Source organism: Lagopus leucura, unplaced genomic scaffold, assembly GCF_019238085.1.
Source record: "Lagopus leucura isolate 7727_CA_CO unplaced genomic scaffold, USGS_WTPT01 Super-Scaffold_100002, whole genome shotgun sequence".
In the NCBI taxonomy this organism is placed as follows: domain Eukaryota; kingdom Metazoa; phylum Chordata; class Aves; order Galliformes; family Phasianidae; genus Lagopus; species Lagopus leucura.
The window spans coordinates 87,404,487-87,431,733 of NW_024962263.1; the positions used below are offsets into that span (position 1 = coordinate 87,404,487).

The following is a 27,247-nucleotide window of genomic DNA, read 5'->3' on the forward strand; positions in this document are numbered from 1 at the left end:
ATATAAAAAAACAGATTTGTGGATGAAAGGAAAATATGAAAAAGCAGCACCAGATCTTTAAAAAAAAAAAATCAATCACCCAATGTGCAACTGGAAAAACATCTTAGATGCTCATCCTGTTTAGTGCCTGAATTGCCAGGATTTAGCAGGTCACATCACAGCCTCTTGACGTCCCCCACTCCTTTCTTCTTGAGCTCCAACAAATCCCACATAAAATGAGGCAAGAGACAATTATTTGGGACTATTAAATTACAACGTGTTAGTAGATGATGGATTAGCAATCTCTCTAGTGCCATGTGCTGGGCTGTTCTGCTCTTACCCAGATTAAAAAGTCAGCAGGGGACCAAAGTTGCTGCCTCACAGCCTGCTAGAGAGTAAGCTGCAGGGCAGCAGAGTCCTGCCAGGGCTGAGCCCCATGCCCAGCAGGAGCACAGCTATCACTGCTGCCAGATGCTTCTTTCAGAAAATCATTTTTTCCCTTCTGAGCTGGATGCATCCTACTGAAAATGCTCATTATCCATAGATATATACATAGCCATATACACAAAATGTTGCTTCTTGCACAACGTTTCAGAGAACATCAACGCACAGGTTAAAGGAGCCAGATGTTGCCAGATGTGGTTTGACACTGCTTCCCCAAATTGATGAGTTTATATCCCAAAGACATAATTTAAGACAGCCTTGCAAGCCACGTGGAGATGCTCACAGTACCAAACACAGACACCACCATTGCACGTTGGGACCAGTGTCAGATCCTCTGTCTTGCACAGTCACAGTGCGAGAAGCCTTGCCACGAGCACGCCTGATATTTTCCCCAGGAGCAGAGCCGAATGCTTAATCAGAAGTTTCTATAGAAAATTTCTAAAGAAAATATTTAACTGTTTAACCACTGCACACAGACAGTAAAACACCCTGCTGAAAACTCTGAGTTGAAAGGGACCCATAAGGATTATTAAGTCCAACTCCTTTACACCTAACAACCTTCAGTATCACCAAAGAAAACTGAAACCTCTTCAGATAGACTGCAACCACCTCTTAGCTCAGGAAGCTCTTCAGAGGCGTTCTTCAGTGAAAACCAAACAGTTAAGGAACATCTTGATGACACTGCCAACTTCGGTGACAAACTCAGAGCTTCAAACCCATCCCAGCTGGAAATCCTGGCAGGAGAGCTGGACTCCAGTGGACATCTACACCAGAACAGCATTTTTCTTCGGGTGTAAACTGAGTGTCCATGTGAATATCAATTTCTACCAGTTTTCACCCATCTGTTGTCACACTCATCTAAACACAGAGCTGCAGTGAAGTCACACAACCATATGTAAGCTGGGTGCTGTTTACTGTAATCACATTGTCTTTAATTAGGTTTGCAGAGCCGACATTTACATCCCAAACACAGAGTAGGCCAGTACAGCTGAGCAAAAGAGAATGGAAAGCCCTTAGAGAAATCTTCTATCAGTAACAGGTGATAGGTCATCTGGTCCCTCCCTTTAGCTCAAGAGTGGAGGCAAACACAAAATTAAAAATAAAGCCTCATAAAGAACCACAAAGCTGGATAGCACTGGTTTTCACTTATTCGTTCAAATAACTCACAGTTACTCAACAGGTAATTTGCAAAATAGATTAATATTTGTCCTCAATTAGAAGTTAAAAGCATCCAAGAATAGAATTTAAAGTAAAGTACAGTTAGGAAGATGCTGAAAATCAAGACTGGCCAGAGAAAGGCTGAAAGACACAAAGTTGCAGAATGGCACTTTAAATATCACCTAATTCCAACAGCCTGCCACTGGCAGGGCTGCCAAGCACTAGATCTGCCCAGTATCCCACCCAACCTGGCCCTGAATATCTTCAGAGATGGGGCAAACTCTGCCTCATTACCTTTCAAGAAAAAAAAATAATTCCTAACATCTAACCTAAATCATCTCCTCTCTTTTAGTTTAAAGCCATTTTCCCTTTTTCTATCACTATAAGACCATGTAAAAAGTCAGTCCTCCTCCTTGTAAGGCCACTCTAGAAGGCCACAGTGAGGTCTCCCCAGAGTCTTCTCTAAGATAAACAAGCCCAGTTCTCCCAACCATTCCTCACAGGAGAGGTGTCCAGTCTTCTCATCATCTTATTGGCCCTTCTCTGGACCTGCTCCAACAGCTCCACATCCTTTCTGGACTGAGGACCCCAGGCCTGGACACAGTGCTGCAGATGGGGCCTCACAAGGGCAGAGCAGAGGAAGACAATCCCCTCCCCGTTCCCTGCTGGCCATCCTTCTGTTGATGCAGCCCAGGATACTATTGGCCTTCTGGGCTGCAAGAGCACACTGCTGGCTCGATGTTCAGCTTCTCATTCATCAGGACCCCCAAGTCATTCCCCACAGGGCTGCTCTCACTGAGTTCTTCTCACAGTCTGTACTTGTAACTGGGTTGCCCTGACCCAAGTGCAACACCTCACATTATGGCCTCGTTAAGCCTCATTAGATTCTCATGTGACCACTTTTTAAGCGTGTCAAAGTCCCTCTGGATAGCATTCTTAACCTTCTGTTAAGACCACTCAGTGTCGTGTCATCAGAAACTTGCTGAGGGTGCACTCACTGCCGCTGCATTCACTGCTGATAGAGCTGTTGCAGAGTTCCAAGATGGACTGCTAAGGGACACCACTCATGATGAGCCTCCACCTGATTGCAGAGCCACTGACAACAACAATTTGGCTTCAATATCCAACCAGTTATTTATCTGCACCTAACAGTACAGCCTTTAAATTCATATCTCCCCAATTTATAAGGACGATAAGGACGTGGTGCGGAACTATGTCAATGGCCTTGCACAAGTTCAGGCAGACAACATCAGCTGCATTCCCTTTGTCCACCAATGCCAGCACTCCATGATGCACTAGGCTCTCTCAGAGTTCATCAGTACTATGCTGTGATTCTGCAAATGAGTGAAAATGAATTGCTTGCTTGTAAATTAACAACGCTGTAGTGCTACTATGAATAAACTGAAGCTGGAATAACACACTCCCACTGCGACTACAAACCTAATTTCCCTATTTAGAAGGAAGGAAGACTTCTGCACTAGAAAAGACTTCTTCTAGTCTTCAAGCAGCACCTTCTACACATGGACACAGCGTTAATGTTAGTGAAGTACTTTAAATATGTATATTTATGTGTATAAATATGTATAAATACGTATAAATATGTATATGCGAACAGATCCAAACAGATTCAAGATCCAAACAGAAGTCAACTGCAAAGGTTTAGGGCAAATTAGATTTAGAACTTCTATGGAAGTGCAGAATGCCTTCACAACACTCAGGTTTGGGTGTCCTCTGATGATGTATGCCTGACATTTGAACCCCAAATGCCATAGCCCTTCTCTCTCATAATCATGTTAACGTTTTCTTCTCCCTCTTACTCTTTCCAGTACTGATGCAGTAGATGTTTGTACATCACATGACAAAGTTAAGTCTGACTAAGTCAGGTGAAAAGGAATTCTGTCACTGAACAAGTAGGTACTGAAACAATAGCCCAAAATTATGTTATTTAGGTTCCTAGCATTTTCTGCAAGTGCACAGACATCATCAGTTCAGAAAACAGAGCAATCTAAGCATTTCAGCATCTCTCACACTTAAGCCATACAAAGATCACACAAAACAGAACTGGTAGAGCCTTGCTTTCTAGTTCCCTCAACTGAATTAGCCCTTTTCTGATCCTACTGCATGCTGGTACAGTTTTGTAAATAAACTTTAGTGCTTTTGAAGTGTTTTAAATGTTTAGTTTTCCAGAAGCTTAGCATCCAGAACTCGATACTCCTTACTCTCAGATTACTTGCAAATTCCTGGTGTCCAACTCTGTATAGCTCAATTCTAGAACAAGAGCTGTTGTAGACTTCGAGGCCACCTGTAGATCCAGATTTTTTCAGTAAAATATCAAAGGGTTATTTATATAGTTTTTAAAGCATTGTTTAGTGCATCTCTTTAATCCAAGGATATCTAGAGTATCATGCAAAAGTAAAGCAGCCACCCTGAAGACCAGAAGTATATCTGTCACAATTAGTACAACTTAGCTGGTTTTGAGCTCCCTTACTGTTCACAAGCTCTCCCCAGTGAGTATGAAAGACTTCTTGTGTGGCTAATCCTTTAGCCCTATACTGTGTTATCAGAAAAATCTATTTTAAAAGAAAAACCTAGCAGATGAGGTCTACTATGTAATACCTTAGCAGTCTTCTTTACAGAAAGATAAATTATAGCAGTTGTACAGCATGCTCAGGACAGAAATGAAGATGGATGGGTACAAGCATGGCTAGAAATAAGCCTTCTCAGGGACTGAAGCTAGGCTGACATGCCTCTAATTCTTTCTTTGCCCTATCACTCAAGACAGGCAATATTCTTCCCAAGGTGTGGTTGGAGACCAGGCATGCTGCAGTGGATGATGAGGAATCCTCACAAATGAGGCTCTTTCCCCGGTGGTGCCGTAAATCTGCAAACCTGAGCAGTGCCAGCATAAACAGATATTTCCTTTCACCCTGCAGCTGTCTTAGCTGCATCCACCCGCATGATGATGCAGCTAACACTGCAAAACTGATTGGGATTAGAAACTCCACTAAAAGAATGATCTATTCTGACTTCAATCAAGCTTGCCAAACATTCACATACCTGTGCTGGCACACCTGAGACAGCAGCTTGAGAGAACAGTGAGAGGGAAGCTGGCACAGCAGCCAGAAGTGCATTCTAAGAAACCACTTGAGTTGTAGACCTGTGCAATAGACTCCATTCCACCATCAGGAACTGTAAAACATTCAGGTGTCATGTAGTGCTGCGTAAAACACACCAAGAAGCCACAGTGCAGAAACACCAGCAAAACTTCAAGGGCTTCATTCAGACAAACCTGATAGGAAGAGAAATGCTGCAAGAACAGCTAGCCAAAAAGAATTAAACACAGTCACTATAGGACAGACTTAGACATGGAAACTGCAAATAGTTTTGGATGGTAAAAATGGTGGGTATGGATTGAACAGGAGAGGTAAACAGGAAAAAAAAGTAAGGAACGCTGAATAGCACAGTAATGCAGCTTACTTAACTGCTTTAGTGAAGTACTGAGAGAATGTGCTTTAGCCCTCCTAAAAATCTCCAGTGAGGGATCTGGCTGGGATCACACAGCTCTTCTGATCACACACCCATGCTTTCTAGGATAGCACTGGAAGACTAGAAGTTGAAAAGATACAACAGAAGCGAGCCAGATGCCTCTGAGTGTAAATGCAGAGCATGAAGCAGAACTGCAGTTGAGCAAAAAGTCTTCTGTCTAGACCAGTTTGCACAAGATTTTCAAAGGCTTGTTTAATAAAAATCCACTCCTCTCATCCCTCAATCTGTTAAATGTCAACAACGCATTTATTTCTCTGCTTCAGCCACATCTTCTGGAAACAGAAAGGCAATTTACCTGTAATTGCAGCTCAAAATTCAGTGGCATTGTTTACATTCCAGGTGCACTCGAGACCAAAGAAATCCCGTCTCAGCAGCACCCACCCCACTGCATTCCGGTGCTGGGGCTGTGAACAGGGCAGAGCAAGCCCTGGAAATCCAATTTTGTGAATGTGCACACAGAAAACACATATTAACAGAAATAACAAGTTCAACAACCTTTCCTTTTCTGCATAGCAAATATAGCCAAGCACTTGCTGTAGGTGGCCAATGTTTGAACAGCCATAAAGAACTTCTTTTCTTTTGGAAATGAAGCATGTCTTCAGTTCAACACCAAGGGAAAAAGAACATGAAAGAGTGTGTCAGTTCTCTGAAATCCAAAGAAGCATTTCTAAGAATTGAAAAGTTGCTCTTCAATCCATTGGAGAATATGGGCTCATCCTTCAGAGGAAACAGCTAACTTTGAGGGTCTAAATCCATCCAGAAACAACAGTAACAGTCATCAAGTTCTCCTTAGAGCAAAGCCCACACGTAAATACTGCTGTCCTGTTTAAAGATATTTCAAGAAAAACAGCAAGGAAATTGTACCTTTAATCTGGGCACATTGAGACTCTTATAGAAAGCTAAGTTACGTTCATCTGAGCTTAACAATGAGAGTCTTTTCATTATAAAGGTTTTCCTCTTTAGTGATCAAAGATGTTTTCTACCCTGCTCTTGACAAATCATAAAAGACCTCAGTTTTTTGTTTGTTTTTTGAAAGAGGGTTTTTCCTCACTTCTTTAACCAAACACATCCTTTCCACTGTCAAAGGCAAATACAGTTTAACTTGAAACAGAAGATATTATGTTAGGGAAGCACTAAAAATAAGTGTGGAAGTTTCTTTCCTGACTTTCCTTCAGTGTTAGCACATAACACAAAGTCCTCTGCTTTATCAGCAGAAATACCTTGAAATTGGCTGCTCTGGAGATTCCAGTCCAAATCTGCCTTCCTTTCAAGGCTGGAAAGGTTCCTTGGCCATCATTCCAGCAGCCACACTAATCAGGGAGAAATCTTGAAAAAAACCTTTTCTTTCCCTTTTAGTTGCACAGTTTTCTCAAAGGCATTCACTGCTGAATACTTCCAAGAGTTCACAGAAATGAGCCAAGAGACAAACCCAGCATCAGCCTCCTTCCAGTTTGTAACCCACAGAAGAAATGGAAGCTCTACTGCAGTCAGTCTCCATTGTAAGAGGTGAAGGAAAAAACAAAGGCATAAAAAACCTTTCAAGGCTGCTTTCACCTTAAATTACTTAACTTGGTCAAACAGCAGTCATTTCAATGGAATGAAGGCTTGTACTCCAACAACCATTCACTGTTTCTAAAACAAATGTCAGGACATGGCAATCCGTCAGTGCTACGCCACTGCTATGAGTACCTGCTCATATCCACAATGACTTCTCACTCTGCCAAAATAAGAAGGCAGCTGCTTTGTTACATGAGTGGAAGTAGCAGTGAGTCATCGCTTGCCCAATGTTCTTGTTCTTGGGAAAGGAGAACAATACAAAGATATTAATTACTTTAGAAACAAACATACAAAGAAATGTACATATATGAAAATCAAAAATGAAGGCAAGCCTCTGGTAACTGCTACCTATCTTTTAATTCTTTAAATAAAAAAAACCACTATGCTTTCTTGCTTAAAATAAGAGCATATGGCTCTCCAAATTCAACTCAACACTGGATTTTTTTACATGGAGTATAAATTTTGCATTCTAAAAGCCCAGAACCGCTGGAATTTTTTTAATCAAAGAAACCAGAGATGTGATCTGTTTTTATTTCTACATATTGCTTTGGAAAGATAACCTGGATTTCAAATATGGTATATTCAAATCCACAGCCGAAACTTGCAAGGTTAAAAATTGACACAATTTTCCTCTCTGGCGCACCATAATAGACTTCGTGAAATAAATCAATCACACTGGATACATCAAATCAATATACTTCAGTCAGGTAATTAAGACATGATGTAGCACTCAAAAAACCCTGTTTCGTGTAAAATAAGTGTATGTTACTGATGACACTGATTCCTACCAGCGTACCTCTAATTTGTCTAGCCACCAAGTTATCCCTATACAGAGATACGAACTGATTAAATTGACAAGAGACAGATTTTCGGATGATCACCAAGGAAAATCCCTGAATTTCACAAGTCTGTGATCACTGCAGCAAAACTTACTCCACCTAATAATGGTCTGAGGGTCTTTTTATACACAGAGATGCTAGAAAGTAGTAGAAAAGGAAGAGAAAGCATTCAAAACTCGTTACTGGGATTTAAAGTACTGTACAGAGAATACAGATGCTGGAAGGAATGGGCAGGTGGCAACCCGCTTGCACAGCAAGAACCCTGCAGAACAAAGCCAACCCTGTAAACCACCTACCACAAGGCAAGACTGGTCTTGGACAATAGCTGAAAACAAGCAAACAACTAAGCTGTAACAGTACTTGAAATGCCAAACAGAGTTCATTTCATACAAGACCTCAGAATGTGAATGAGTGTAGCAAATACTAAGTAAAGGGTCTCATAGTCAGATTACTATTCCACACATTCTACACAGACCTGTTTAACCCTCTCCGAAATAAACACAATATTTTCATGCATATGTATACTTACACATGTATTTAAGATAACACATACCTAAATTACTAAAACAATCCTTAGTCTTCTTTTTTTTTGTTCAAGTTAGCTGAAGGACTGCACTGTACAAATAAAAACAGATGACTACTGGGGTGAGGAGGGGAAGAGAGGTGGGAAGAAACGGCTTTGCTGTAAAATGTTTTATTCCCCCACTGTGGAAGGAAATACTTTTTAAACAAGAATTAAAAGAAAAAAACAACATATCCTTACATACATTAAACAATTGTTTACCTTTTTTTACTTTCACAGCATCACAGAATGGCCTGGGATGGAAAGGACCTCAAGGATCATCAAGCTCCAAACCCTCCAATGCATGAAGGGCAGCCAACCTCTCCATTTAATACCAGACCAGGCTGCCCAGGGCCCCATCCAACCTGGCCTTGAACACCTCCAGGGATGGAGCATCCACAGCCTGTCTGGGCAGCCTGTTCCAGCACCTCACCACTCTCTCTGTAAAGAACTTCCCCCTGACATCCAACCTAAATCTTCCCTCCTTCAACTTAAAACCATTTCCCCTTGTCCTGCTATTATCTACCCTTTCAAAGAGTTGATCTCCCTACCTCTTTTAATAAAGAACAAGAAGAAAGCCATTTGATACCTCTCCTCTCCTACGTTTCCTCCCATCACCACACACAATTTTGGGGAATACAAAGAGGTAAATGTTGAATGACGTAAGTCAGTAGTAGTATTTAAACTGACAACCAGTTCTAGAAATTTCAAGTTTCTGTTCTGCAAAAGGGAAAGACTTCTTCTGTTTCTTCAAGGCAGTAAACTATCATACATCAATTTCCACAGCTCTTCCCCTCTCTCCCCGAAGGAAAGTTGGTACCACTTAAAGCCTTTTTGCAAAAATTACTGAAAGCATACAACAGGTAAAGATTATTTCAAAATAAACAGTGAATCTTCTGTGTTTCCTGGTTTCCAGATTTCACCTTTTGACGGTAAAGTTTGCATTTAACCTAAGGAGGGCAGGAGAACACTAAAACCAGACTTACTCGAACATCAGTAGCATCGCCATGCCGGATAATACTGGCCCACGTCGTTGGCTCACTGCTGGTTTCAAAGTAGTGAAAAACCTTTAGGACTCGCTCCATGGCCCCTGGGGAACGCTCCATCCCAGTACCGAGGTGCGTCTTTGCACTTGAACTTGGTGTATGATTCAAGTTTGGATCAAGGTAAGCTGCTGCCATGGTTTTGCTAGATGCTAGGTATCTGTCATATTCTGGAAAAGGGAAACAGAAAATAAATTAATTTTCATTATGCCCAAATTCTTAGACTGATTCAGACAAAACGTTTACCGCAAATTCTGCAAGACTAATTTTTAAGGCTCATTTAATTGCTTATTCGGAGCTCCCTACTAGAACAGTTTACTAAAACAAAATCTATTCAGAGTAGTATCAAAAAAATGGTGAACCTCACAGAGTACATCAATCTAATGTGTACAGCACACATAACAGAAGCGGCATCTTATACAAGACTTCTTCCTTCACTTTCTGTATCTTGATCCAGTCATCCTCCTTTGAAGAGCAAATGCTGACTTCCAGTTTTACCAGGAGCTCCCACTGCCAGGACCGCTCACTCAAAGTTGGCCTTACAGAAGCCCAAAGACTGGCACTGGGAAACCCTGACACCCAAGACACAAATCCGAATCTATATGATGGCGACGCACACCAACACCAGCCTCCCCAATTTAATGCTAAGACCATAGAAGATCAGTCTTCTATAAATCAGATCAGATTTTCAGCTATTCTCGGACGCAGTGGAACTCAGACCATCCAGAGTGAAATTCATCCTTCAACGAGGCACCATGAAGATCACCACTGAACGCCCTCCCAGCAACTGTGGTAGAACAATGTGGCACAGGCTGCCCACAGAAGCTGAAGATGCCCCATCCCTGGAGGCCTTCAAGGCCAGGTTTGATGGCAGTCTGAGCTGGTGGGTGGCAACCCTGCCCATGGCAGGGCATGGGAACTGGGTGGGGTTTAAGATCCCTTCCAACCCAAGTCATTCTACTATTCTACATACTGCTATGCCACTGACTTTTTGTTTTGTTTCCAAGTGATTTTCGTATCTAGCGGCAAAAGACACAGCCAACAGTATGAACCTGTATCTCAAAGAAGCAAAAAACTGCATCCTGGCTACTGCTGCGAATTTGTCCACAATGAGCAGATGGTATCTGAGAAATCAATACCGAACAAGAGACAAAAAGAGAAAACAATACATTTTCCTTTGCTTGATACAGCCTTAGGAATCATCTCAGTCTGCTGGCTGCAGACAACAAAGATCAATGAGCTGAGCTGTCAGGGCTGCACAAGTGCACCAAGAATTTCAGCGCCTCTTCCTTGCACAGTGAACACAGCAGGGAGGCAGTCGATCAAAAGTGGAAATGCTGAAGAACAACAAGCTTGATCTTTTGGGCATGGTACAGTGAATGCCTCCGAGTAGTAAAGTTGTCTTGGGAAAGAGTCAGAAGGAGAAGAGAGTGAAATTGCTTTAGACTCTACCACTGTTGAATATCTGAGTATATCCTAATACCAGACCAAGCTATCCAGGGCCCCATCCTACCTGTCCCTGAGCACCTCCAAGGCAAGGAGCTACAGCACAAGGTGAGAGGAAACCAACAGACTACCTGCACAGTATGACAGTAGGACTTTTTCAGTAAATCAGAGGGAATCACATCCACCCAGAGCTGTACAAAGTTCAAGTTGGCAATACTGGGTCAGACAAAGGCCTCAGATGCAAGCCTTTAGGGAAGGTAAGCATAGGCCAACAAGTGGAAGACACTTCTCCCAAATACTTCCCATGCCTAATACTTGAGGGAATTCCTATACCTGCTCATTGCTGGCTCTGGGAACAGACTGATGAAACTAAAGTGCTCTCAACTAATCCTATACTTATTTATAAATCCTTCCTTCTGTCCACTCTACACCAACAAATAGAGATCAGAAAGCAAAACCTTTTGTTTTATCCTCACAGAAGGAGCTGGCAAGCTGTTTTCATAAAAACCTTTCATAAAAAAAGCTGAAGCAGGTCTAACAATCCTCCTCTTGGCAGACGGAGACCAACACATCATGACCTTCTGCAAAGCTCCTCTCCTGTAATGTGAAATTGGGCTGTAAAACTCCAACAGAGGAGACTGGGGAGCAGCCTAAAGGCAACTCCCTTGGCCAAAGTCCTAACTGCTCTCAACAGTGTAATGACTAAGAATTAAATAGCAGTTTTCTGCTCAACTTGGGCCACTTTTAACTTTTTGCTATTAAGTTCTGCTTCCTTTAAAACCTACTACACTACCCCAAAGTCACTAGTAAAAACACTGAGTGTTATATGTCAAGCTTACCCACAACAAACAGTAGAAGAAAATCACCGCAAACCAAAGCAACATGAGGATTTCTATTTTTTTTTTTTGGCCACGGGGAACAAGAAGAACACCTGCTTTAATGTTTATGTGTAGCATGTCATCAAGTTAACAGACAAATTTAACAGATTTTCTTTGGCAGAAAAAGGGAGAAAAGCTACAAGGAAAAGCAGAAAAGTATTTTGAGTGTCTAACCACAGATTTATTACGGACAGTCTATATCCCTTGAGAGCTGCAAACAGGGAAGTGATGAAAGACATCAGTTTTATACACAGAAGTGCTCTTACCATAATTTCAGTGGATAAGAAAAACACTTATGACACAGGGAATTTCTAAATATGCATCATCTTGAGGAGAAAATACAGAATTCAGCATTGAGGACCATCCTAGGTACAGGATATGGCCAGTACTCACAGCATTTCACAGGACAGAAGCATTTAAAGGTAAAACAACTTCGTACTACAAGTCAGACAAGCACTTTTCCTTAAAAATTTCATCATCTTTGGGTTCTTTACAACTTTCAATCTTTTAAAAACGCCAGTGCTTTCTTTACAAGGTAACAAAAAGGCAGTAAATTCGGATAGCTCTTAAGTTACAGAAACACATGCCATAGCTCTGGTTATGGATCTATTAACTTAACCATTAAAACCAGCCCCCGGTTTTGAGTTTATGATGTGACTGTAAAGCTTTGCCCTTGGCCAAAATTCTGTAAAACATAACTGCACTTCTCTTAAGGACAGTTTGACGACTGTTTTACAAGATCTGCTTGGTTATTACAAGATGCAAAGAGAGCTAAGGTGACCAAACAAGGATGCTTACTTGAGCTTTTCTACATTCCAGCCAGGTTTGTGATCTCACAAAACAGACAGATCAGCTTTAGTCCTCTTGGTATTAACCAGACAGGCAGGAGGCTATTATACAGCAGAAATGAGCTACTTTGTTCTGACTTTATTCTGCCTGGTTTTATTGGGTACTGTGATGATAAAGGAGCAGAGGCACATCAAGCCCAATGGTCAACCTGTTTGTATGCAGAGCTGAGTGTTCTCTCTCCCTCTGGGCTTCCAAGATGAGAAGCTATCAATCTCCCATTTCACACACCGTACAATAAAAAAAAAACAACACAACACAACAAAACCAACATTATTTCCCAGTACTACAACAGCTTATTCCATGCTTCAGGAGAGTGGAGCAAAGCCATCCTGGCCTGCTGATATTAGGTGATTCTGCCAAGATGCTGTAAGCTGTTCCCAAATCACAATGTGCGTTATCATTTTGATAACCTGCTATCATCTGGCAGAATAGCTGAGATTTAGGAATGTAAATGGAAGACACTGAAGTGAGGTCAGAAGAGCCTTTATTATTATTATTATTATTGAAAACCAAACAAAACCACACTGCACAGCAAGGAAGCACTGCTGACCTTGCTTGTGCTTTTTTTTTTTTCTTTTTTTACAATTCGATTTTAAATGGCGGCCATTTTCACTACTGATATCTGAATAAATTACAATAAAGTTGTTTTTATTTTCTCAAAAACACAAAGTTATGAGTTCACCAACTGAATGACTTCTAAAAATCTGCTCACAACTCACTCACTGCTCAACTTAATTCCTGCTGACAACTTACCAGCACTGCATATTCCCCACATTTGATGACTGCAATGGAAACAAAGTCAATATTATGACTTCTGGCAGTACAAACAATCAAAGCTCAAAGTCATACTTCACCACCAGCTCTGAGTACTGAGAAATGAAATCCCTTCCACTAACGAGACAGTCAAAAGAAGTCATAACAAATATTTAAATCCATTAATAAAGTGTTAAGTAGTCTGATAGAGTCAACCTTTTCAACATCAAAAATGTCTGCACTACTAGCAAATGGATAATACATGGAAAATAAGTTACTCAATACAAGACTTGGCACATGGCCACCAACATGATGCCAACAAGTTTGTCTGACAAGGAACTGAGCTATAATTATTGACACTATGACTTCATCATAACCTTTACAACTACGGTGAAGTTTTTATAATGTTGCTGAGGTGAACCCATCTCAGGCTTGAAGACACCCAAATCTATGACAGTTTCTAGAAGAGAGCTCCAGGGGACCTCATCCACATGTATAAATACCTGACAGGGAAGGAATAATGAAGATGAAGTGAGGCTCCTCTCCATGGTGCTCAGTGAGACGACAATGACGAACAATAAAAACCCAGCAAATTGGTGAGGGCTAAATTAATAATTCCTCCCACACTACAACCATGTAATTGCTCAGGTTGGAAAAGACCTTAAAGATCATCAAGTCCAGCCACAAAGTGAAACAACAGCCAACTTCAAGCTCAAAATGGGAAAAGCATTTTGGAAGGGCAAGCCTGGGATCTCAAAATACTTACCAGAGGATATACTAAGTTCCTAAAACACTTCATAATGGGTCATGGAGGGATTGCAATCCCTCTGTAATTTTACCAGAATACCCAGGTTATGCTCTCTGTATGTACTATGTAGATCAGGGTAGATTATTAGCCTTTTTGAACAATAAAGCCCATCAGCAACGTCTCTCACATCACACAGTAAACACATGGTGAATTTAAAGCCCAATCCATTTTCACAGTCTGCATTAAATCCTGTTGCAGCTCACCTTGCAAACATTAACTTGTCTATCTCACTCCCACAGAAACTGAGGAAATAAGGCATAATTTTAAGTACTTCTCCCAGTACAAAACTTGCATTTTCAGGGGTCTGCACCAAGTTTTCCACACTGCTGATTCCTTTGATACATCATCTCCTGATATCATTTGTTGTTGTTGAGTTTCTTTGTATTTATGTATCAAAAGGTTTGGGACAGATGGATGACTCCCTATCACTGGGATACTTACAAAACCCCATTTCTCCTAAGGAAACAGTCAACACATTCTACTTGCTGAGGGTCCCGTGACTCAGCTGCATACACAGAGTTAGGGCACAGTCACATTCCCAAAAGACTGGATAGAATAAAAAGCACAAGTAGATACCTATAATCACATCCCCATGAATTTAACAAAGAAAAATGTGAGGAAGCTTTTAGCTTTCTGATTTCAAACTGGATATAAAAAGAGAAAGAAAAGAGAAAAAGTATTTCTTCCTATAACAGACATTTTGCCTTCAGAAACAGTCAATATATTTAAGCCATTTCCATAAGTCATATTGGAACCTCCCTGTTTATTTCCTGTTGAACTTATTTTTCTTGTTTTTCTTTCAGTTAATGCTGATGTTCAAAAGAAAGAGGAAAAAAAGCTGTAATTCTCTTCTCCTTCCAGTCAAATTCACTCCCCTGGTTAACACTTTCTATAGCTACATGTCCAGGAACACACATCCCTTGACATCTCCTCTCTGGATGCTTCCTGATGATCACATCTCATAAATATATTTATTTTCAAGTTCACTAATTGTGGTCAGAAGCACTTAAGCCCCCCAGGTCAAAAAAGTACGAAGCAAGCTGGCCAGACACATTAAAAGCATTTCAATAATGAGTTCTTGTTATCTGTTTTAGTCCAAACTGACACATCAACAATTTCACTATATCAATATGAAATGGAAGAACAGTCCAAAACTGACAACTGCTGACCATTTTCTTTCCTTTGGAATGCTGCCTTTAGCAGTTAAACTCAAGGTCTTAGTTCAGTACAAGGTAAAAATTTATAGTCTCTTTCCTAACACACAATCACGTATTTTAGAAAAACACCAAAAGGTCAAAATGAAAAATATAATAGAGACCAAAGTGAAAACAAGATTAGCATCGCAAGCCGCAAACGTGCAGAAAATGTACTTCAATTGTATCAATGTTTCAGGAGATTAAACGTTCAGGGGAAGCACGAAGAGATAATTCACAGAAAACATGAGCTACGAGAACTGTACGAAATGAAGCAATATGACATCCTTCAGCCTGAACGGGAGGCAAGCACATCTCAGCAAAAAAATCAATTAATAAGTATACCCATCCTAGACTAGCTGAAACAAGGGCTGATGTCATGCACAGCTGCTGTTAGTGAGGGCTGTCTCAAGAACCTTTAAATCACTTTTGAAAAGTGCTCCAGAAGTATTTGCCTATTACTCAGGAGCCACTGCACCTCAGGATAGAAAGATGGAGAAAAATTTTCAAGAATATTGACAAGGAGCTGAGCTACGTCTACTGTTAAGCAGTAATCCAGCTTCAGTGAGATGTCTTGCAATATTCAGTATGGCACCCTTTCCCAAATCCATGGGATAAGTCCTGACATACCTCAAAGGCTGGGTTTAACCCAATTTTCTTGCAACACTGTTGTATAACCAGCAGTACTCAGCAACTCCCTTTGGAGTCTGCACCAATTCCTAGTTGCAATATTAAAGGAGATGATAATGAGAAAATATCATCTGAGTTGGGAATAAAAGAAAATCCATGTCTTCAATTAGAACAAGGTGTCCAGCCAGATACTTGCTTCAGTTTTCAGCACCATTCCAAATGCCCACTGTAATCCATTGGTACCACTGAAGTCCACATACACCCCAATCCTTTCTTATAGCTTCAATTGTTGATCTTCTGAATCTCTTTGGCAAGGTATACAGTATTATAACTGATTATAACAGTATTATAACTTTCCCAAAAACTCAAAACTTCAACTCTTTGAAAGGGTAGATAACAACAGGACAAGGGGAAATGGTTTTCAGGTGAAGGAGGGAAGATTTAGGTAGGATGTCAGAGAGAAGTTCTTTACAGAGAGTGGTGATGTGCTGGAACAGGCTGCCCAGAGAGGCTGTGGATGCCCCATACCTGGAGGTGTTCAAGGCCAGGTTGGATGGGGCCCTGGGCAGCCTGGTCTGGTATTAAATGGGGAGGTTGGTGGCCCCGCCTGTGGCGGGGGGTTGGAGCTTCATGATCCTTGAGGTCCTTTCCAACCCTGGCCATTCTGTGAAAAAGCACAGAATTGAGTAGTAACAATTCTGTATTTCTACAGAAAGGCTACAACAGAATTCTAACTATTGTGAAGATGCACCACTGGTTGGCAACAACCCTACTTCTTAACATCAGAACAGGACAGTGATGCAAGCAATTGAACTTTACCATTTCAAGTACTACTTACTGAACACTGCCCACTGGAGGCCCTACATAGCACAATTTCTTCTGAACAGCTGTACAAGTAGTAAATAGAAGCAGTGAGTGTTTACTGTCTTTCCAGAATACCAAACCCAACGTGTAAGTCAGAATTAGTGATAATGAGAGCATGCTTCGAGGAGATTAGGAGCTAGACACGTCTGAACAGCTAAGGGCAGCAGTAAGGTATTTCGGCTATGCATTATCAGAGATAAAAATATTTGGCTTTTGCTACTATTTGACTTTAAACTTGCCCTTCCTAGCTTTTGGATACTGAATGATTATAGCATCCCAGCCTTTATTACACAACATTCGGCTGCGTAGGCTTTTAATTTCTGATTCACTTTGCAACAGTTTAAGTTGCCCTCATGTTATCCCTATTTTTATGAAAGCCAGAAGAGCACATCAGATAAGAGGCACTTAAGTACTTGGGAGGAACAGTGCATGACAATAGTCACGTTGTCCCATTGCATGGCAATGGCCCCATTACAAAAACCAATGACCTGTAAAAAGTTTGACTTAAGCCTATTGTGGCTCAAGTGTTTTCCAGAGCCGGTAATTACAGCCTCTGTTACATACAGAGAAACGAAGAACAAAGTGATTCTTATTCAAGCGACTGAATGGCAGTTTAATGTAGGCCGACCATAAAAATTCTTCCAATTACAGCTTTTGGAGATGATATTCCTCCGCATCACACACACACACACACACACACGAATAAGAGCAGTGCAATAGGGCACCATGGCTGCTAAATCAGTTGACTGACTTTGGCAATTCCTCACAAAGAGGGAAAACTTCAAAAAATATTGGTCTGCAGAAGAAAAAACAGCTCAATCCTCTACAGCAAAGACTGATTCTGTAGCTATTCAGCTTTATGCTTCTCATTACTTCATACTGCCCAGTGGAAGAAACCATTTGTGAACCTTTTGAGAACCCAACGCACCGCTTCCTTCGCCGCCACCCCCATCAGAAGGGACAGTCTGGATCAAAACTATAACAGGTTTTGCAGCATCCACATAGGAAAGAAAATATAATACAGCCTTCCATGAAAACAACGGTTTCAGTTTGCTCTAACCACAGCTCTATCAGTACTCAATTACATCCAAAGCCACCGGCGTATGCTGCCCCTCGTCCTGCAGGGCTGTCAAAGGACATGGCAATGGCTTGGTAAGGTCTTCATGGTACGGGGCACACGAAGAAACGAAGGCAAACACTAAAAAATAAACTAAAACACAAACACACACAAGTAAGCAGGTTTCACTACCTCCACCACAAGATGTTACACCATTTTAGAGCAGATCTGAGCATATCTTATGATGACCCAGAAGATGAAGCTTATTTTATGGTGCACTGTTGTTTCACTATTCTTCCCTGGGGGGGAAAAAAATGCAATTCTTATCCAACAATCTGAACTCACAGAACAGAAACACCTGGTGGCAATAAATTGATGTTACAACAGTTCCATAAGCCTGTATTACACAGAGCTATCAACCCAGTCTTCCTTGAGTCCCTGTCAGAGCATGTACAAACATTAATACTGGAGGCCACTTAAAAATGTTTTAATAATAAAAATAAAAAATAAAGTTTTTAAGATGCTGAGTAGCATTTGCCCTGAAAATAGAATCTGTTATTAGAGACCAGTAATCAAAGGAACTTTGCACATGAACTTCAGGAAGCAAGGAGTCCTCAAGCATTTGCAACCTGTGCTCTTAATGTGTTTCACAGAACCACAGAACCACCGAGGTTGGAAAAGACCTTCAAGATCATTCAGTCCAACCATTCACCTATCACCAACAGTACTCACTAAACCATGTCCCTCAACATGGTTTGAGCATCTCGTAAAAGCATTCCGCAGTGGCTAGAGTGAAAATAGGAGGAAAAGCCTCCAGAAAAGAGAACAAATGCATTTCCACACAAAATGAGTGTTGTTTTGCCGTGACAACACACTCTCCATGCCGGATTCATCTTCTTTATGCAGCAGTATTTCACAGGCTGGAGGAGCACCATTCAAATCCCGATGCAACCTGATACAGAAGTTTGCTTTAGGAAAGATCCCACAAAGGAGTAAAGCAGTAAGTATTCTAAATGAAGGATCCTTAACACATTAATGAATGAAAGTGGGGACATTCATAACGTGGAAGAGGTTCTGAGACACCTTGCTAAAGGCAGGGGTTGGAGGCCTACCATCACACAACTTCTTGCCAGCAGAGAACCATGGACGTTTATTCTGTTTTAACCTCAAGGTGCAGTTCAAGACAATGAAGCTTCTTTTCTACCACAGTTAATACCTAGAAACCCCACCCAAAGGCAACCGAAATGCTCGGTGGCAGAGCAGCAATTCTATTAGGGAGAACTCAAAATGCTGGAACCCATCAAATTGTGAGACCAGGAGACAGAGAAGAGGAAGAGCTTGATTAACATCTGTGGTATCTGTAAGATGATGGATTAAATGAACCCTGAGTCCCCTGATAAAAGAATGCGTTGATATTTGAATAAACTAATCTCCTAATTTTCATAGGGAAGACCTGGGAAGAAGCAGACAGTGTGCTAGATGGGCCAGTGACGTGATGCATTTTTCACATTCTTCAATTCCACAGCTTCACCTTTTGCTTCTATCACTGAAGCTGAAGAATGGTTCTCTGTCAAAGTCCAGCTGAAAGCCAGCTCAAGATACCTATCTTGAGGCTTGAGAGAGACTAAGTCTGAAAATTAAATGAAGTACCAAAAAAAAAAAATTGAGTTTTCTTGCACAGAACAATTAGAAAAATGCAAAAACTGAGGGAAAAAAGCACACCTATGAATGTGTCAGGAAATCTACGCTGTATATTCTCATCCTTAGAGGGTTTATTTGTTGTTTTGTTGCTGTTATTTTTAAGTCAAATAAGTCAAGAACAGTTCAAATTCCCATATATAGTTTAACATTCAAATATCATTACAAGAACTCAAGTCTGGTTTCTCAGCTCTGCCTCTACAAGAAGCTGCAGACAACAAAACTGATACATGATTATTTCCAAAGAACATGCACATACATATTTGTACAGAAGTTTAAGCTCATTTTTCAAAGGAAAACAAGTTGTCACCAAAGGCTGCTGAACCAATTTAACATACCCAATTTGTCCTTGCTGCTGTCAAAGCTGCAGAGCCTGCTACCCCTTTCCTCCCTGCCAAGCCTTTCCTCATCCGCTCTGCGTGACTTGAGCAACCCTGGCTTTCCTTCTTTAGCTTCCTATTGCTACCTACACATTTTTGGAGCTGCTTTTACTTACTAAGACAGAATAAAATCTCTTCAGGTTTGTTTTTTTTTTTTTTTTTTTTTTTTTTTTCCTTGTTTTATGTTAGTGGATTTTTGGTTTATTTTTGCCATGTAAATATGGTTAAGTGGCTCAAAAAGAGCTCTAAAAAGCTCTGGAGCTACTGCAAAGGCAGCAGCAGAAGCATACAGCCAATAGTAAGGGAACAGACTTCTCATATTATATGGGTGTATCGTATATATCCATACATATCAGCTGGTGTATCAGCTCACTGCTCTTCCTGGACTACACCTGGGTGGAGTGTGGGGAAAATAAGCAGGAGACAGAGAAGCGAGAGTTGGGTTTCAGTGACATTGCTTTCTTCCATAAGCTGCACAAATCACTTGTAGTCAAAATCTGACAACTCTGAGCTTCTGACAACTAAACCATTAAATTGCATTTACTGATTTACAACACAAGGGCAAGCCAGGGGGGAGGGGAGAAATGGCAGAGCTCCAATAGGGAAAGTGAGCTCTTCTGCTATAAAGAATGAAGAGGGTGAAAATAATTCGGTTAAAATAGCAACAATTAACAGTCATGTATCATGTTCAACTTCAACCTTATTTTCCCCACTCCTTCAAGCCATTTATCAACTATCAGCCGGTAGCCAGGTGCACTTGATCAACTAAATCAGCATATGTGGATAAGACCAAGAGCCTTTAACAGTCATGTACTGGATGCTCAGTAAATGTCAGAGTGGAAAGAAGGAGGAGGAGCTGCTGATCGAAACCACTCACACAACCAGTGTAGTCCGGACCAAACTTTTACAGCATTCAGCCTTCTGGCCGAAATAACACTCACCTCCTGGTGCCTGAGCTACCTCCTCACACAGGGGTCTTGCTGACCTACGCAGTCCCCACAGACATCTTCTTCCTACCAAAGACGAATGGTTCTTTAGCTCATCAGAGCAACACCTCTGCTCCCCACCCTTCATTTTAAATGGAAGAGAATGGAAATTACAAAGGATTTTCATGCTCCATCTTAACTGTAGATAATAGAGTTATTAAGTTCAGCAAAGCTGTAATTGTCAAGTGTTTTGTTTCTGGAACAGATGTAAAACAACTGTACAACAGACTAAGCATAAGACCTTTGATATATTAATGATAAGCAATTAATGTAAGATTACTCTCTCATTTCCTGAGTGAAGAGCAAGAGAAGCAATTTTTCTCCTATTTTCTGGGTTTGAAATGCTTGTAAACCCAACAGTCTGCAATGTTCTTCTGAGCCAATTGCCGTTTAAAACCTCAATCTTTTGCAACGTGGAGTTTTGATGGTGTTACAAAACGTCTGCAAAGGAAAGCCATCAAGGTACAGAAAGTCAACTTGTGGAATACTGAACACATTCCCTGAAGTGCATCACACTCTCCTTAGCTCTACAAACTTCCACTGTTAAAAATGGAAGCATCTCCTAGCTTTGCATCAGTGCATGAGCTGAAGGCCTTGAGGGCACAGTCTGAAAAGGAAAAAAAAAAACAGGCTAACTATCCTGTTTCACTCAGAACAATGGCAATTTCCCCTAGAAACACTTAAGAGTGTTTACTAACGCTGCACAGCAGTTTTTCTACTAGGATCAGAATGTATCAGGTGATAAAACTTACTGAAGAAATTCTTAAGTCCAGGAATTTGGATAAGGGGCAAAAGTGGATGGAATTCCTGAGTAACAGCATGGACAAATAAGGTTTGTTTGCATCTGATAGAAGGCAGACAAAGATAAGCAACTGTAATTTACACCCAAATCAACAAAACATCTGAGAGTTAACTACCATGGCACCAGCTACAGATATTCAGCAAAAACTCAATTAAAATGCAGCCAGATTCTTCTGTTCCAGTGCTGTACAGAGAGTGATGGACACCAAAAGGAGGTGAAAAGAAGCAAAGTGAGCAAGCAGCAGAACTACGACTTCTGCTATGACCTCCCTGCTGCCATCCCTCTATTAATGCAGCCCAGGATACTGACCAGGCTGCAAGTGCACGCTGCCAGCTCATGTTATCCTTTTTATCTACCAGGACCTCTCTGTTATCTTCTCAATCTACCAGGACTCTGCCCTTCTCTGCCGGGCTGCTCTTAAGGAGTTCTTCCCGCCAACTCAAACCAGGGAAAATTGCCCTCACCAAACACTTCCCCCACTCTATGCTATTTTTTCAAACAGACAAGAGAAGATTTTTATTTTTATTTTAAATTAATCAAATGAAACTCAAGACACAGATTTCAGAGATGCAGACAACTTGCACCTACACACAAAAAGCCAGGGCTGCTTCAGCTTCTCCATACTTCACATCCGCTACGTGGCAAGTTAAAGGTTAAAACCAACTCAGACCCATCTTGCACGTATTGGTTACATTGTTTTAACAGCATATGAAAGCAGAGAACTTCCAATATTATTTTGAAATAGCTACTTCACTCGCATGCCTGCTTTCAATTTTTCATCTTCCACTACCCACAAAATACTCGATATTAAAAAGTCATTTGAATAACCAGAGTTGATGCTTTTACAGAACAGGTAAGTGTCCAGAACAAAAAAAAAACACCACAAAAAACAAATATTTTATTCCTCATTTGCCAGGAGACAGATATACTTTCTGAGCTTTCTTCTGTGAGATTTTAATTAAGAGAAGCACAATGTGTAGCAGCATGCTATCTCTACCTTGCACATTACCTTGCTGTGTTCTGTCACTGCATCAGGTGTAAGAAGTGGCAGTATAGGATGAGGGGGAATAGTTTTAAACTGAGACAGGGGAGGTTTAGGTCAGATATTAGGAGGAAGTTTTTCACTCAGAGGGTGGTGATGCACTGGAACAGCTTGCCCAAGGAGGCTGTGGATGCCCCATCCCTGGAGGCATTCAAGGCCAGGCTGGATGTGGCTCTGGGCAGCCTGGTCTGCTGGTTGCTGACCCTGCACATAGCAGGAGGCTTGAAACCAGATGATCATTGTGGTCCTTTTCAACCCAGGCCATCCTATGATATGATATGATATTTTTGGAGAAGGTTTTCAGTTCTCATAGGACACATCTCGCAGAAGAGATTTAAATTCTTTGCTTCTGTGCTTTTATGAGAAGTTAATATTAATAGAGATATAACAAATTGCTTTGAAAATATTCCTAAGAATAAGATGCTGTTTTGAAAGAACACTATGAACTTATAAATCAAGTTATTATAACATTTATGTATTCTCCTCTTACACACTAACCAAAACAGCACACAGAGATAGTACAAATAGCATCACCGTGCCTAAAAGGAGTAAAAGCAAAAAGGAAAAAATGCAAAGTAGTAGTAATCAAAGCCAGAAATAATACTGCGCAGAAAAACTCAATGCCAAATGACACTGTGCCACTGATGTCAAAGCAAACATATGTCATAACAAACAGAAATCAGCAACCTGAGGCACTTAAGATCCACTCCTGTCCAGCTCAGCCCTTATTTTGCCAAGCAGTGAGCATGCTTGTGCACTTCCAGCAGAACAGCAAGTTTAATGGCTTCCTATGGTCAGGTGGTAAGCACTGGAGCAGACATACCGATGAGAAGGGAGGAAGCCTCCAATGCCTGAGAGGGCTTGGTCCCAGCTCCAGAAATGTGTAAAAAACTGCACAGTCAGTCACAAAGGACATGTTTTATGAGCAAGTTTATTGCCTTACTGTAGGATGGCTGTCCTTGTGAGGAAAAGAAGGGGAACAGCTTACGTGGTATTTATTTTTCCCATTGGAGAAGAAGAATGAGTCTGCGTTTTCAATTCCATCAGAACTGGAGCAATATTAATGTGGGTGCAGACTGAATATGAACAGTGAGGAAAGTATAAAAAAAAGAAGGAAAAATATTCTCTTCACGATTTTTTATGGCAGTAAGTTACAAAAAGCAATCCAGCCCCTGTTTATATGGCCATTCCAGGGATGAACCATCGAGTACATCGCAGACAAATTCAGGTTCCTGACAATTGACCTGTCCTAGGTCAAGGCATCATCCACAACAACCAAAATGAATGCTTCCAAGCACAACTTATTTCCAAGGAATTGCAGTGCACACAACCTCCCAGTAAGTTCCTACCACTGAACAAGAGAACAGCGATTGCTTCAGACATCACAGATCAATTCTTTTTAAAACAGCATTAAAATTAATGACAGCATACCAACACCTTTCACAAATCCCTAAGCACACAATACAGGCAAGTACACAAGTAAAACTACTGAGTTAAGGTTCAGCATTGTGCCTCAAGTCTGCCTGTTTTTTACATCTCCAAACAGCAGCTTGTGCTGAACTTCACTCAGTTGATAACATCATAAAGAAAAAAGAGCTGTGAGTACAAGCCTGAGAGCTGCCTTCATTCTGCCCTCTGCCCAAGATGCACAAACCACTGCGACTCAGCAAATGAGGACAGTACCTGAGATACTCAACATCAGCATCCTTAATACCTCAAAATGGTATATTCTGTATTCCTAACTTTGTATCTAAGTACAATCCTGCCTTACAACCAGCTTCAAAGATGTGTACTATTCATTTGTGAAGAGCTGCAGTTCCAGAACCATCAACAGGATCACCCTGTGGATTTTCTCCCTCATAGAAAGAATTTCACTCCTTTCTGAGATTCTTAAGCCCATAGCCTCCCACTCTGGTTAATTCTGCTTGGTCTTGACCATGATTTTCATATTCAAGATAAAATAACCAAATGGAGATAAACCTAAATTACGCAAACACGAGCGTTGTTTTTCTGTGCTGAATAAACACTCTAAAGTCACACAGTTGAATCACAGATTAATGGAAACTCCTCAAATTCATTTCAAGCAACTCCATAAGCAGCCACCACGTTTAAAAAAAGAATCACAATGGGTTGACAGTGATCAAAACACTATTTTCGTTTTGTCTTCAATTAATAAAATACACAATATCCACAAAAACAATTCCATTCTTCAGTTTTTGGAGCTTATTTATTCATTTAAACTAAAAGTGACCTAAGTATCATAAGCCAATCACTGTGTATTGTTTAAATAGGAGCAGGTACAGACTGTGATCTGCGCTGACCAAACTGCTTATATATGACATATGTAACCTAAATGATGTGCAGAAGTGCTTAACTATGGAACTGTGGCTTACCAGGCAGCCACACTCACAGCAAGTGCTGCTGCTCCTACTGCAATGCATTCATTTCCATGAAAGCATGCAGCAAACTTAAAACTTCACAAACATCAGCTTCAAAAAGAAGCAAGGTATGACAGATAAGAGCAATATTCCGCTTGAATTTTGACTGATTAACAAATGATACTTAAAACTGCTTAAGATATACTAACTTGGCACTTCAAATATCACATCCAGCATTACCAGCCTATGCAGGCCACATGGTTTTACTAAGAAGTTCACTGCAGCCAAAACTAGAAACAATTTGTTCTGGTTTTTATCTGATATTGAGCCTACTGAATTCCCAAAACGACTAAAAGGAAAAACAAATAATGAGCATTTTCCCACCAAGATACTGATCATGCCTTGTATCCACTTACATACACATATCAGCAACGTGACTGAAGAAACTTAGCAGCAGAAGTATATAAAGTGCCAACCCTTCCTTTCAAGGACAAACCAGGAATGGGGCTGCAGCACTTTCTTCACTTTACTCAACGTAACTCCAGGCATTGAATTCTCTAATTACCACAAATGCAAAAAAAAAATAAAAGTCTTAGTGTTAAGAAAACATTTAGGAACACATATGAAAAACCCTACCGTTTGCTAAAACCTACAGCTGATTTACAGAACAGACTTCAGTCTACTAACATGCTAGGATGAATCACAGACTGAGGGAACATCCCAGGTTAGAAGGGAACCACAAGCATCATGCAATCCAACTCCTGGCTCCACAAAAGAACAACACTGTTCCAACCATAAATTTGAGAGCACGGTCCAAACACTCCCTGAACTCCAGCAGCTGGGGGCCGTGCCCACTGCCCTGGGCAGGCTGTTCCATGCCCACCACCCTCTGGTGCAGAACCTTTCCCTGACCCCCAGCTGCCCCTGCCCTGACACAGCTCCATGCATTCTTTGGGGTCCTGTCCCCGTGAGGAGCTGCAGCTGCCATCAGGCCTCCCCTCAGCCTGCTCTGAACAAACCAAGGGAGCCCAGCCACTCCTCATCCACTCTGTGCTCCAGACTCTTCTCCATCTTCATAGCTTTCCTCTGGACTCTCTAACAGTTTTTTTGGTTGTTTTTTTTTTTTTTCTTCGAAGGATGTACATCAGGATACAAGTCACTGCTCTCCTTGCCATCCATAGAATAAAAGCAGCACACACGAACAGCTTCACAATGCTGCTGGCTGAAGGACACTCAGTCTGCTGCTATCTGAGCAGTACCTTTATCTTCTAGTAAAGGGCTAGGATGGATATCTACAGCAGATGCCTGCTTCCATTTCAAAGGTAGAGCTATACTTAATCATAGATCAGAGTCCTTTGAAGCCAGCCTTTTAATTCTGCCCATATTATTCCAGTCTGCTGCAATCAAACACCTGAATGGACAAAAAGCTGCCGCTGAGTCGACTGGCAGCACAAGTTGTTGTACGCGAATCAGCCGCTGCGATCAAGTGGAAAAGGCTGCTCTGGTCTAAAGCATCTTTGTTACAACTCTGCTTCAGTTTATCTCAAGCAACCATCATGTCACAGCCGAGACAAAACCTCCTTTGAATGAAATACGCTAAGATTTCAGAAATACGATTCCTATTGATATTTCCTAATAACAGCAGGGACAACAGACCGCAGCTGAGCTGCGATCATGATACAGCAGAAGGCCTCTGAGCAGAATGCAAACCCTATTGCTCCTTACCTTCAGAAGCCAGCTGTGAAGCTTCAGGAATACATCTAGCTCCCTCCCATCCTCCTGCCTAGAAATAAAGATCTACCTTGACTGCAGACCATCACCCACCCAGCAGCTACTTGTTAAGAACAGCTTTGTTTGCCAAAGTGATCTTTATAAGTCCTATTAAAGAACAAAACAGCAGTAAAAACCCATGACCAACTATTAGCAGCGTAGCATCATTAAGAAGCTATAATCATTAGAAGTTTTAAATATGGATGGCTTCAGCCAAATCCTTATAGTTACAAGAAAGCACGTGATGATCATTAGTCTGATAACACAGTATCACAGGCTCTAAGGAACATGGTGATAAAGGTGACTTCTGGAAGTCTGAGAAGCAAAAATCACCCATCACTTTCTAGAGAAGTTACTGTTCCAGTATCTCTTCTGATCCCGAAAGGAAACTGCCATATTTTCAAGGGCACATTTGGCTAAAAGGTGAAACAGCAAATGCTGGATGCATATGAGAAGCTACAACTATTCAACTTCCTTTGACAAAATATGAAGTTTAAGTCAAAACTTAGCTTTTAGTCTCCAAATGCCACACTTCAGGTTATCGTGTTTTTCACTTGCTGGCACATCTTTCCACAGCTCTTCGCT

The 27,247-nt window shown here is 41.1% G+C and overlaps 1 protein-coding gene across 11 annotated transcripts in view; it reads right to left on the bottom strand.

Moving 5' to 3' along the window:
- PTK2 (protein tyrosine kinase 2) overlaps window positions 1–27,247 on the bottom strand; it is a 193,617-nt gene that overhangs the window by 105,053 nt on the left and 61,317 nt on the right. For all 11 annotated transcript variants that reach the window (XM_042868922.1, XM_042868920.1, XM_042868921.1 and 8 more), the window contains one exon: window positions 9,072–9,298. In XM_042868922.1, coding sequence (XP_042724856.1) covers window positions 9,072–9,266 — 195 coding nt within the window. In that variant the 5' untranslated portion in view covers window positions 9,267–9,298. The remainder of the gene's footprint in view (window positions 1–9,071; window positions 9,299–27,247) is intronic.